At 39.5% G+C, this 13,245-nt stretch overlaps 1 protein-coding gene across 2 annotated transcripts in view; it reads right to left on the bottom strand.

Annotated features, from left to right (window-relative positions):
* Nucleotides 1-13,245, bottom strand: part of DNMBP (dynamin binding protein) — a 124,732-nt gene that overhangs the window by 5,121 nt on the left and 106,366 nt on the right. For both annotated transcript variants that reach the window (XM_069753972.1, XM_069753973.1), the window contains 8 exons: nucleotides 9,535-9,634; nucleotides 9,120-9,267; nucleotides 8,239-8,256; nucleotides 6,890-7,089; nucleotides 6,252-6,382; nucleotides 5,322-5,426; nucleotides 2,918-3,046; nucleotides 1,082-1,414 (listed from right to left, as the gene is read on the bottom strand). In XM_069753972.1, the coding sequence (XP_069610073.1) occupies nucleotides 1,082-1,414; nucleotides 2,918-3,046; nucleotides 5,322-5,426; nucleotides 6,252-6,382; nucleotides 6,890-7,089; nucleotides 8,239-8,256; nucleotides 9,120-9,267; nucleotides 9,535-9,634 (1,164 nt within the window). The remainder of the gene's footprint in view (nucleotides 1-1,081; nucleotides 1,415-2,917; nucleotides 3,047-5,321; nucleotides 5,427-6,251; nucleotides 6,383-6,889; nucleotides 7,090-8,238; nucleotides 8,257-9,119; nucleotides 9,268-9,534; nucleotides 9,635-13,245) is intronic.

Raw genomic sequence — 13,245 nt, 5'->3', positions numbered from 1 at the left:
TGGTATTGCATCTTAGACCCACTGAACTGAATGTGACACCAGTACAATGAGCAATAGTTTAATACAGACTCATACAAAACTTTTAATGGCCGCAATCCAATAAAAATGCAATACAATGTGCCAGGAACTGTATACTGTGTGATCGTATGCATACGACATGTCTGGCCTCCATTTTGCACAATTGGGCAAGTGACTGTGCCAGAATGCCCTTACTACAAGGGTGCACGGGTAGCAGTTGCACTTGGCTGGGGTATAGATAAGCCCTCGTCAATATGCAGCATTATAAATGACACTGTACATGTAGAGGAGGTGAACTGATTATTTTCCTGTGCAACAGTAATAATTGTTAAAGGCATGATAACCTTCTATCCTATAGCCTTAGGTTTACTGTAAAATAATAACATTCAGAAATCACCACTAGGGGGAGCTCACTGCATATAGATGTATACAATTCCAACTGAACTAAATCTATAATTTTTGCAGTGAGCTCCCTCTAGTGGATGAATTTTTATTGTGTTTTTTTTATCTAGCTTTGTGCTTGTTTCTCTTGAAATTTAAGTGGTTTAATAAGATATTTTCATTATCCAAACTAAGTTCATATCTATTTATTTGATGATAAATTTTATTCAGACCGAATTGAATCTGCCGGTCGTTTTAAAAGGATTCTGTCTAAAACAGGTCTTGGGAGATTTGCTTATCTCTAATAAGTCCAAGATCCAATGGCTACAGCCAAGTGGTTTATAGAACGCGATTTGTGGCAATTATCCCATAAAACAGGGGTAACATCAATGAAGATAGAGAAACAGGACAGGGACCCAATTACGAAGGAATCCTTGACGTGGCAATTGGCCTCACATACATTGGCCAATTTATGCGCGAAGTACCTTCCTTTTTTCATAGCGATTTTTGCAGATTAATATTTCCTGTGTACATTATATAGCGCCTTTTTTGCTATTTTCTAACGCATTTTCAATATTCTAGACTAGAGTAATCATTCATGGTAAATAATGGTGCAACCTTTATCGTTTTTCAATCAATGAAGATAAGAGTCATGGCTATTACAGGAGGTGATCGGACTTACTGATAAAAGAGGCTTTAGTTCGTCCAGGGCGAGTTTCACAAAGTCACAATGGGCATTAGCGTAGCCCCGGACGCAGCTGGCAAATAACTCCTTGGCGAAACTGTGAAATTTGGGCAGCTCATCCAGGAGCTGAGCGTTCAGAGCTTCATAGTTGTTTCTGGCCGACTGCAGCTCTTCCAGCGTCTTCTTGTCCTTCAGCTTCTCCGCTCGCTCGGTGCAGTTGTGATAATCTAGGAGTTTGTCGAAACGTTTCTGCACCAGTTTGTGAGGCCCAGCAAACATTGTAAGGAGCTGATTCAGGGGCGAGATCACCAACTTCTCCGTTCTTTCTTTCTGCGAGGCAAAGAAAAGAATAAGAACATAACCACTGATATACCGTCACACCCTTGTACATCTATATTTTTTAAAGGGCTTATTATTACTTAATAGCGAGCATCTACACACAGCAGAAGCCTCGGTGTAGGACATATAGTCTACTGATTTTAATTATGTAATGTCTCATTCCTCCTGGGAAGGCGCTGCAAGGAAATTAACAAATGCTCACAGCTGATCATTGGGTTTCACAATTTGTGACCATCCAACCCCTGTAATGTACATTTTATGGATATATAGGTCCCCCCATTAGAGATGAAGGAATCGATTTGCAGGACTGCGGGCCAAAAGGACAGATGTGTAGTCCGTGTCTGATGGACTAGGGAAGCGAGAATCACTCACCTCCTACTTGTTGAATTCCACAGCTCATCTTTTGATTAACTGGCCGGGCACAATGTCAGACAACGTTGCAGCTAATCAATAGCGTAGCCGGGGATGCGGGCAAATTGGAGGAGATTCAGAGGGCTTCCCCAGTCCAGTGGGCAAGAAGTATTGACCTGGCAGCTGGACCTGGGTCCTGCAAATTTGCTCATGAATTTATCACAAGCTTCACAAAGTATTTAGATTTGCCCCAAACATTTGCATTTTTAACAAATCTAGCAAAATGGCGGCCCTAATTGTTGGATTCTTTTAAGATCCAGGAATATGCTCACCCGTCCTAGGCCTGTCCTGCCACCACCGTTCCTGTGCCCAGTCCTCTGGTCTCCTGGCAGACAAGGTGGTCAATGAAATATATTGCACCTCACGTGATCAAAAGCGGGCAGCCTAGTCTGTGATGGAAGACCAGAAGACTGGAGGTTGGAAAATCCAAAACTGGAGAGCTGTGGCGGTGGGATGAACCTAGGACAGGAGAGTATATACCAAGACAAATGTTTATTTTTCAATCTCTTTCCTCCCCTCCGCTTATTATGCTTTGGGGTCTGGGGGGAGTTGAGTACATAACCATATTTTCGAGGTGCCTTCGACTTGGTCAAAATTTTGTTTTTTCAGCCAACTTGGATTAATCAAACTCGAAACGAATTTTTTAAAGTGTACTCATCATCCCATATCAAAAGAATTTAGGTGCTGCTCAGCCATGAGTGACTAGATCACAAGGGCAAATTCCTTTGAAGGGGAATAGGTGGGAAGTAGCCATTTTTATATTATATTATATTTATACTGCAGTATTTCCAGCTGAAAACTTTTTTCAGCAGTCATTTCATTTATTTTGAAACCATGAAATTATTTTAATCCAGCATTTGATTATCCATAAAATGCTATTATCCTGCAAAGAGGTCCTTCCAAGCTGACAACACAGATCATTGGATAATCTAACAGCAGACATTTTGATGCCATATGTATGTATGTGAATATAAAAAGCATACTCACATACAGTATATACACATACAAACATCATATATAAAAATATATATTACACACGCATGCACATACACACATATAGAGATTTCTAGGACGACTACTTACAAAGTCTGTGAAAAGCTTTTCGCTGATGTGGCGATGAGCCTTCTGAAACTTCTCCAGGTCACTTGTTCCTTTGTCTGTGTATACATCCCACATGCTCATGGCGGCCAGAACCTTCACACAGGCTGACTCCTGGAAAACATAAGAAAATAGGTCTAGGAATTGTCCTTGACACTGTAGGCCTCATATATTTTCTTTGTTGCCCATAGCAACCAATCCGAGCTCAGCTTTCATTGATTAAACTGCTCTGGTAAAATGAAAGCTGTTCTGTGATTGGTTGTTATGGGCAACAAATACAGATTTTCTTCTAGGCATTTATGTTCCTAAATCTTTCTGCTGTAGGGACAACAAAGTGGTCACTACACATCACTAAATATCCTTTCCCCCACATTTTATACTAGATAGACCTAAAGTAATAAATCACATAAAGGAACCTAATAACTTCAATCGTAGTAGTAAAACGCTGTGCTTCAAACGTTGACAAACACGTTGACTTAAAATTTTGGCACTTGCCTCAACGATTTTGAAATGAGCCATTTGTGGTGCACATATATAAGAAATACCAAGGTGTTGCAACATTCATGTCATATGGGCCTGTCAGATGAATTCCCTACAATTTGCTTAGAAAAACATGGCTGCTTTCATCCAAAAATAGCACCAAACCAGTGCACTGGTTATGTGCAGCATAAGTCTCTCTGCGCTGCCGGCGGGAGTTTCATGCTAGCCGTATATCACCAAGCACAATGCTGAGTGTCGGATGTTGTGGTGTAAAGCCACCCCTCCCCCACTGAACTCTGGAGGAGACGTGTTCTGTGCAGATCGCACATCTCTATCTGGCGTCTGATGGAGGAGTCTGGGTTTGATGTTGTCAGGAGAACGTTACCCCATGAATACATAGTGCCCACCATACAGTTTGGTGGAGCAAGATAATCCTAGGGGCTTGTTTTTCAGGTTTCAGCCACGAACCCTTAGGGTACCGTCACACTAAAACGATGTCGATCGCTGCAGCGTCGCTGTTTGGTCGCTGGAGAGCTGTCACACAGACAGCTCTCCAGCGACCAACGATCCCGAAGTCCCCTGGTAACCAGGGTAAACATCGGGTTACTAAGCGCAGGGCCGCGCTTAGTAACCCGATGTTTACCCTGGTTACCAGCGTAAAAGTAAAAAAAAACAAACACTACATACTTAAATTCCGGTCGCGTCCCTCGGCGCTGTGCTTCTCTGCACTGACAGTGAGTGCCGGACGTCACCGCTGTACTTTACGGCTGGCCGGTGCTCACCAGTCAGTGCGGGAAGCTGAAGGCGAGGGACATGACCAGACACCGGGAATGTAAGTATGTAGTGTTTGTTTTTTTTTACATTTACACTGGTAACCAGGGTAAATATCGGGTTACTAAGCGCGGCCCTGCGCTTAGTAACCCAATATTTACCCTGGTTACCAGTGAAGACATCGCTGAATCGGCGTCACACACGCCGATTCAGCGATGTCAGCGGGAGATCCAGCGACGAAATAAAGTTTCAAACGATCTGCTACGACGTACGATTCTCAGCGGGGTCCCTGATCGCAGTAGCGTGTCAGACACAGCGAGATCGTAATTATATCGCTGGAACGTCACGGATCGTGCTGTCCTAGCGACCAAAGTGCCACTGTGTGACGGTACCCTAAAGTCACAGTGAAGGGAAATTTTAAATCTTCAGGATAAGACATTTTTGACAACTGTAACTTCCGGCTTTGTAGTAACAGTTTGGGAAAGACCCTTTCCTGCTCCCCATGACTGTGCCCTATGCACAAGATCCATACAGACATGGGGAGTGGGGGAGGGGAGGACAACGACATGAGCAACCGCATCCAACAACAAGACCGGAGACTGTGAGCCCAGACCCCCCAACATCAGGGTCTGACCTCACAAATGCTTGTAGAATGATTTCCCAGAAGTGGGAGCCATTATAGCTGCATAGGAAAGACCATCTCCATATTATTTTCTATAGATTTAGGATTAGAGGTCATAAGACCTCTTTTAGGTATAAAGTGTAGGGTTGGCAATACTTATCTCAATATAGTGTATTACGCAGTATCTATTTAAATCACTGAGAATTTTTGTAATAGAAGATATAGGAGAACGGATTTTCTTCCTTATAGGAACATTCCTAAATATCGATCATCTTACTGGGGTGAATCTCTGTTTCTATTCTCAAAAGTCCTCGAAAAGGGAAATGTATTGATTTATGAATTCAGATACCGCTGACGGTTTACAGGTTCAAAGTGTAACCGGAGGACTTTCCAAGGGAAGGGACAAAGACAACAAGTACTGAAATATTATTTATTAACCCTAGACTAGATGAATGGAGAGCTCCTCACATAGACGTATCAGGTCAAAAATGTACCGTCCCGCTATTAAAGCCTCACCCTGATGTGCTGCAGATAGACCGAGAGGTCGCGGATGAAGGACTTGATCAGCCGCTCCTGCATTCTGAAGTTCTTCTCCGTCTCCTCAAACACTTCGTCTTTGATCTGTTGATAGAATTGATATTTCCATTAGGTTATAATGACCATGGAGAGGATGGGGAACTGTGTAAACCCAAATATGTACAAATAGTAACTAAGCAAATTGGAATGTAAAAAATCACCTTTAATAAACTAGTTAATATAAAACGGCAAACAACATATAGGAAAAAGTGCAACATGCAAAAATATTGGATGCAACATCCAGGTTGCAATAGAAGCAGCGCTAATTTCCTTTTGTATCTTGCACGTTGCACTTTTTGCTATATGTTGTTTGTAGTTTGATTTTAAATATTTCATTAAATGTTATAATGACCATGAAGAATACTTTTATTTATACTGGACTCGATGCTATATCACATTTACTATTCCAATCAAAATTCTCCACTCTCTTGACAACCTAAGAATAAATAAATAATAATAATAATATTAAATGACATGACGGCCATTAGTCATGAAAAATGGGCTAAGATTCCTCGAAAGCTGGTGTCTGCTATGCATTATGTTTGCAGCAGGTCATAACAGCCAGAGGGACTCTAAGCAGTACAGGCTCTTTTCATGAAGGGGTGAGAAATGCTGAAAGTGGCTTTTGTGATTTATTAGTATTTTTGAGTTACTTACATTGTTCTTGTTTCATTGGTTTATTGAAAATAGCAGAAAGTTTGTAAAATTTGCTAATATACCTAATATGCAGTAGAGGGCTGAAAATTTTGATAGCTAATGTAAACTATGGGGAATAAAGGCACTGTTTCCGGAAAATCACAGTCAACTGCTTTCACATAATTAATCATGGCTAAAATATTCAACTCACAGTCACAGAACGAGTTCCATTACCTGAGGCGCGAGTCCGGTGAGATGCTTCAGGTGGCTGCTCACCCGGTTGGATTTCTTGATAATGGAGTGGATATTTAGCTTATAAATCTTGTCCATTAGACTTTCTTCATCTCCTTTGCGGTACTTTACAACTGAGGAACAGAAAACATTTTCTATCATTTCAAAAAGGCCGAAAACAACTTTTCTTTTCTTGCCAGTGGAACATTTTTATATATATATGAAAAAATAAAAAAAAAGAATTTTGCAATAAATCTATAATTTATATTACATATATTTAAATTCTATATTAAATACACACAAATATAAAAAAAATATGAAATCTAAAAAAAAAAATAAAAAAAAAAATTACTTAACTAACTAAACCAATCCCGACCCAATATTTTCATTTGGGAGTCAAGGACCCCTCTCATAATATTTGGGTCATCCTGCGCTCAATTTGACATATTAGGGATGACTGTGTATTATATGGGTCGCCATTCATTTGTATGACCACAAGGAAATAGAATAATAATTCCACCCAATAAGGAGCCAGAAACCTGGTTTTCCGTGGCTCAGTATATTAAAGGGATTGTCGGTGATGAGAGAAGCCCTTTAAACAGCTGCCCACTTTCTAGTAAACTTTATCACATACAACTCACCTAGATCCTTCCTTCTTTTGTATTCATTGATGTTGACATTAATTTCTTTCACGGCTCGTACAGCATCCTTTATTGGGGTCTTGTCTGGGTGAGACTCGGGGGTCGCTCCCTGAAGCTCCATAAGGAGTAAAGGATAACGCATTATCCTCTGCACAGGCTTGATGAGAAAGGAACCCAAGTTTATATAGTTGGTGCGTCCCCTGTGGTATAACAGATACAGATTAGGGAACGTATTGAACTGAATACAATTTTGCATTACTTTACATTCTACATTATCAGGGAATTCCGAGTTAAACCCTTTCCTGATGGGACCAATTTTCATTTTTGCACTTTATTATTTCCTCCTTCCAAGAATCCTAATTTTTTTTCCAATCAACATAGCCATATGAGGGCTTGATTTTTGCAGGGGGGGAGGGGGAGTTGTAGTTTTGACCAACACCATTCACTTAACCATATCATATCCTGAAAAACAGGAAAAAACTCCAAGTGAGGCTTGAATGGTTTAAAAAAAAAAAAAAAAAAACAGTCACATTGTTTGTTTGGGAATATGTTTTCATAGCATTCCATGGCTGGTAAAAATGACCTAACAACGCGATTCTCCAGTTATCAATTAACGTGGTAATAAACCCGTATTGTTTATCTTCTAGTAGTTAAAACAAATAAATCAGAACTTCGTAACACCCGAAAAATGCAATTTGGGTTTTCATCAGTATTTTCTGAAACCCAGAACTTTTTTTTTAAATTTCTGTATGAAGATTTTTTTTTTGTGGCCTGCTCAAGTTTTTATTGGTATCATTTTGGGGTACATATCGGATTTTGATAAATTTTTGGCTTTATGTTTTTTGAGGAGGTGGCGGCGGTGCAGTGACAAAAAACACACACACACAAAAAAAAAATAGTACCGTAATTCTGGGGGTTTGATTTTTTAGTGGCACTTACTTTATGGGTTTATCAATTGGCAATAACAAACATGTTTTTTTTACTTATTTATTATGGCATTGGGAAAAAGGGGGTGACAAACTTCTCAGCAATGGGACAACGTGTACAGATTTCATTTCTAGGTGACCCTAAACCCTAAAAATGGCAAAATTCCTTCAATACAAAGTTATACGTGTGTGTAAGCCTATGTTAGCAGTAATGCAGCTCGCATTATGCCATATGGAAGCAGAGTTACAATTCCGAGGTTTAAAGGGATCATGAAGAATTAGATCAACCATGTCTGCTTCCAAATTAAAATAAGAGGTAATTTACATATTGGAGGGATAATTCCAACTCAGACTTTTATGACATTCCCACATTCATCTGGATTACCCATTTAAGAATAGTGCATTTTTATTTATTAGACTCACCATTCCTGATATAAGCTCCTGTGTCACCAATCAGCACAAAGAGTACGAGAAGTGGAGGGGGGAAAAAAAAAACCACAATACAGAGTTACAACCCACGCAGTTTTAGGAATAAAGCAAAGAAACGTTTTGTAAAGTCATCATGAAACGACAGATGCGGCATATTAGTAATGAATAGTGAGCTAAAGGGACATATTAGTAGAAAGATCAAAAGGGATGGAAATAACATGGTGTGAATAGGCAGCTGAAGCACACGGCATTCTGTAACTGCGCTGGAGAATGTGGCCTGAAACTAAAACTGTAAGGCTGAAAGGGGATCCATGCAAAGCAAGACATTGCTGACCCCAGAGTCATGGATGTACCCTCGAGCCATAAGAAGAGAAGACCCCACCCAGGATTTACTACGAGGCAGGGAGAAACCCACTCTTAAAAATGACAGACCAAATCACTAGCCACACAAAAGCCAAGTGTCATTAGACCCAACCAGGAGCGTAACTACAATAGGTGCAGGGGATGCAATTGCACCCGGGTCCTGGAGCCTAGGGGACCCCAATATGCCTTTGGTCTATATGAAAAGAACACTACTGTTAAAAGACTTGCAATAATTGGGGGCCCCGTTGGAGCTTTTGCATTGGGGCCAACGAGCTTCAAGTTATTCCATTGGACCCAACCAAAATCAACAGGAAACCCAGCAATCGGGCAGTCCCCATTAATGCCATTTTGGATTTTAATTTAGTCTCTGCTTATTAAGGAGAGAGAAAGAAGATCAAAAGTCACTTATCTGACTATTGCAAAAAAAAACAAACAAAAGAAGCCACCTTAATTCCAATTTTACTGTCGTGGCAGGCGCTTACATTAAGCAATGGATCACACTACGTTCTTACTTTACAGTCTCCATACACTCCTGCAGGCTTCTCTGGAACTTCTCGTTTTTCTCATACGCTTCCAGCAGTGCAATGGTCTCCTCGTGATTCTGGCAATACTCCTTATACACAGACTCCAGCTCCATACGGTGCTCAAGGAATATCAAACCTGTGTACAGGTGGAGTGATAATACAGGTCAGGATGTCACACTCTGTGGGTCTATACATTGTGATAGGCGGCTGTCACCTGATTTTCATCCCTGGGGTCCTTAATTTGCAAATATTTTCCAAGCTAGACTGCCCCTTTAAGACAGCACTGTACTGCACCGCAAGTCTTATTCTCCTTGGTATTTTAGCCTTTCTACTGTTGAATATATCTAGGTCATCTGATTAAAAAACCCAAAGTACTCCGACCCTATATAGACCGCATACGTACCGACTGAGTCGCAGTTCTCCAGTGCCCCCAAAAACATCCTCGTCACACCAATAACTGAATGGATGTTTCCAAACAGAACATCGAAATCCACATTCGTCATCTGGTCAAGAAATATTAAATGGAAGAAGACATAGCAAAATTGGACGGGAAAAATGCAAAAGTCAATATTGTTATGCAAATTTTAACATAAGCTTCATATGCTGTCAGTGAATGGCAAATCTGGTTTACACTGAGAGGATGTTTACATTGAGCTGTGACTGCTGATGTAATGCTGACTGACATCTAGCTACATAGGCAGTCACGAGAAGAAAAAAGGAAGGAGAAGAAAAAAGGAAGGAAAAGAAATAAGGAAGGAGAAAAAAAAGAAGAAAGAAGAAACGAGAAGAAATATGGAAGGAGAAGAAATAAGGAAGGAGAAGAAAGAAAGAAGGAAGGAGAAGGAAGAAGGAAGGAAAGAAGAAAGAAGGAAAGAAGAAATAAGGAAGGAGAAAAAAAGAAGAAAGAAGAAACGAGAAGAAATATGGAAGGAGAAGAAATAAGGAAGAAGAAGGAAGAAAGAAGGAAGGAGAAGAAAGAAGGAAGGAGAAGAACGAAGGAAGGAGAAGAACGAAGGAAGGAGAATTAAGAAGGAAGGAAAGAAGAAAGAAGGAAAGAAGAAATAAGGAAGGAGAAAAAAAGAAGAAAGAAGAAACGAGAAGAAATATGGAAGGAGAAGAAATAAGGAAGGAGAAGAAAGAAAGAAGGAAGGAGAAGAAAGAAGGAAGAAGGAAGGAAAGAAGAAAGAAGGAAAGAAGAAATAAGGAAGGAGAAAAAAAGAAGAAAGAAGAAACGAGAAGAAATATGGAAGGAGAAGAAATAAGGAAGAAGGAAGGAGAAGGAAGAAAGAAGGAAGGAGAAGAAAGAAGGAAGGAGAAGGAAGAAGGAAGGAAAGAAGAAAGAAGGAAAGAAGAAATAAGGAAGGAGAAAAAAAGAAGAAAGAAGAAACGAGAAGAAATATGGAAGGAGAAGAAATAAGGAAGGAGAAAAAAGAAGGAAGGAGAAGAATTAAGGAAGGAGAAGAATTAAGGAAGGAGAAGAATTAAGGAAGGAGAAGAATTAAGGAAGGAGAAGAATTAAGGAAGGAGAAGAATTAAGGAAGGAGAAGAATTAAGGAAGGAGAAGAATTAAGGAAGGAGAAGAATTAAGGAAGGAGAAGAAAGAAGGAAGGAGAAGAATTAAGGAAGGAGAAGAATTAAGGAAGGAGAAGAATTAAGGAAGGAGAAGAAAGAAGGAAGGAGAAGAATTAAGGAAGGAGAAGAATTAAGGAAGGAGAAGAATTAAGGAAGGAGAAGAATTAAGGAAGGAGAAGAAAGAAGGAAGGAGAAGAAAGAAGGAAGGAGAAGAATAAAGGAGAAGAAATAAGGAAGGAGAAGATAGAAGGAAGGAGAAGAAAGAAGGAAGGAGAAAAAAAAGAAGAAACGAGAAGAAATATGGAAGGAGAAGAAATAAGGAAGGAGAAGGAAGAAAGAAGGAAGGAGAAGAAAGAAGGAAGAAGGAAGGAAAGAAGAAAGAAGGAAAGAAGAAATAAGGAAGGAGAAAAAAAGAAGAAAGAAGAAACGAGAAGAAATATGGAAGGAGAAGAAATAAGGAAGGAGAAGAAAGAAGGAAGGAGAAGAATTAAGGAAGGAGAAGAATTAAGGAAGGAGAAGAAAGAAGGAAGGAGAAGAAAGAAGGAAGGAGAAGAATAAAGGAGAAGAAATAAGGAAGGAGAAGATAGAAGGAAGGAGAAGAAAGAAGGAAGGAGAAAAAAAAAGAAGAAACGAGAAGAAATATGGAAGGAGAAGAAATAAGGAAGGAGAAGGAAGAAAGAAGGAAGGAGAAGAAAGAAGGAAGAAGGAAGGAAAGAAGAAAGAAGGAAAGAAGAAATAAGGAAGGAGAAAAAAAGAAGAAAGAAGAAACGAGAAGAAATATGGAAGGAGAAGAAATAAGGAAGGAGAAGAAAGAAGGAAGGAGAAGAATTAAGGAAGGAGAAGAATTAAGGAAGGAGAAGAATTAAGGAAGGAGAAGAAAGAAGGAAGGAGAAGAAAGAAGGAAGGAGAAGAATAAAGGAGAAGAAATAAGGAAGGAGAAGAACGAAGGAAGGAGAAGGAAGAAGGAAGGAGAAGAAAGAAGGAAGGAGAAGAATAAAGGAGAAGAAATAAGGAAGGAGAAGATAGAAGGAAGGAGAAGAAAGAAGGAAGGAGAAAAAAAAGAAGAAACGAGAAGAAATATGGAAGGAGAAGGAAGAAAGAAGGAAGGAGAAGAAAGAAGGAAGAAGGAAGGAAAGAAGAAAGAAGGAAAGAAGAAAGAAGGAAGGAGAAAAAAAGAAGAAAGAAGAAACGAGAAGAAATATGGAAGGAGAAGAAATAAGGAAGAAGAAGGAAGAAAGAAGGAAGGAGAAGAAAGAAGGAAGAAGGAAGGAAAGAAGAAAGAAGGAAAGAAGAAATAAGGAAGGAGAAAAAAAGAAGAAAGAAGAAACGAGAAGAAATATGGAAGGAGAAGAAATAAGGAAGGAGAAGAAAGAAGGAAGGAGAAGAATTAAGGAAGGAGAAGAAAGAAGGAAGGAGAAGAAAGAATGAAGGAGAAGAAAGAAGGAAGGAGAAGAAGAAAGGAGAAGAAATAAGGAAGGAGAAGATAGAAGGAAGTAGAAGAAAGAAGGAAGGAGAAAAAAAAAGAAGAAACGAGAAGAAATATGGAAGGAGAAGAAATAAGGAAGGAGAAGGAAGAAAGAAGGAAGGAGAAGAAATAAGGAAGAAGGAAGGAGAAGGAAGAAAGAAGGAAGGAGAAGAAAGAAGTAAGGAGAAGGAAGGAAGAAAGAAGGAAGGAGAAGAAGGAAGGAGAAAAAAAGAAGAAAGAAGAAACGAGAAGAAAGAAGGAAGGAGAAGAAAGAAGGAAGGAGAAGAAAGAAGGAAGGAGAAGAAAGAAGGAAGGAGAAGAATTAAGGAAGGAGAAGAATTAAGGAAGGAGAAGAATTAAGGAAGGAGAAGAATTAAGGAAGGAGAAGAAAGAAGGAAGGAGAAGAAAGAAGGAAGGAGAAGAAAGAAGGAAGGAGAAGAAAGAAGGAAGGAGTAGAATAAAGAAGAAATAAGGAAGGAGAAGAACGAAGGAAGGAGAAGGAAGAAGGAAGGAAAGAAGAAAGAAGGAAAGAAGAAAGAAGGAAGGAGAAAAAAAGAAGAAAGAAGAAACGAGAAGAAATATGGAAGGAGAAGAAATAAGGAAGGAGAAGGAAGAAAGAAGGAAGGAGAAGAAAGAAGGAAGAAGGAAGAAGGAAGGAAAGAAGAAAGAAGGAAAGAAGAAATAAGGAAGGAGAAAAAAAGAAGAAAGAAGAAACGAGAAGAAATATGGAAGGAGAAGAAATAAGGAAGAAGGAAGGAGAAGGAAGAAAGAAGGAAGGAGAAGAAAGAAGGAAGGAGAAGGAAGAAGGAAGGAAAGAAGAAAGAAGGAAAGAAGAAATAAGGAAGGAGAAAAAAAGAAGAAAGAAGAAACGAGAAGAAATATGGAAGGAGAAGAAATAAGGAAGGAGAAGAAAGAAGGAAGGAGAAGAATTAAGGAAGGAGAAGAATTAAGGAAGGAGAAGAATTAAGGAAGGAGAAGAAAGAAGGAAGTAGAAGAAAGAAGGAAGGAGAAGAAAGAAGGAAGGAGAAGAATAAAGGAGAAGAAATAAGGAAGGAGAAGATAGAAGGAAGGAGAAGA

This window comes from Ranitomeya imitator, chromosome 2 (assembly GCF_032444005.1).
Source record: "Ranitomeya imitator isolate aRanImi1 chromosome 2, aRanImi1.pri, whole genome shotgun sequence".
Lineage (NCBI taxonomy): Eukaryota > Metazoa > Chordata > Amphibia > Anura > Dendrobatidae > Ranitomeya > Ranitomeya imitator.
The sequence above is the reverse complement of the archived record's forward strand: the minus strand, read 5'-3'. Positions and strand labels throughout refer to the sequence as shown.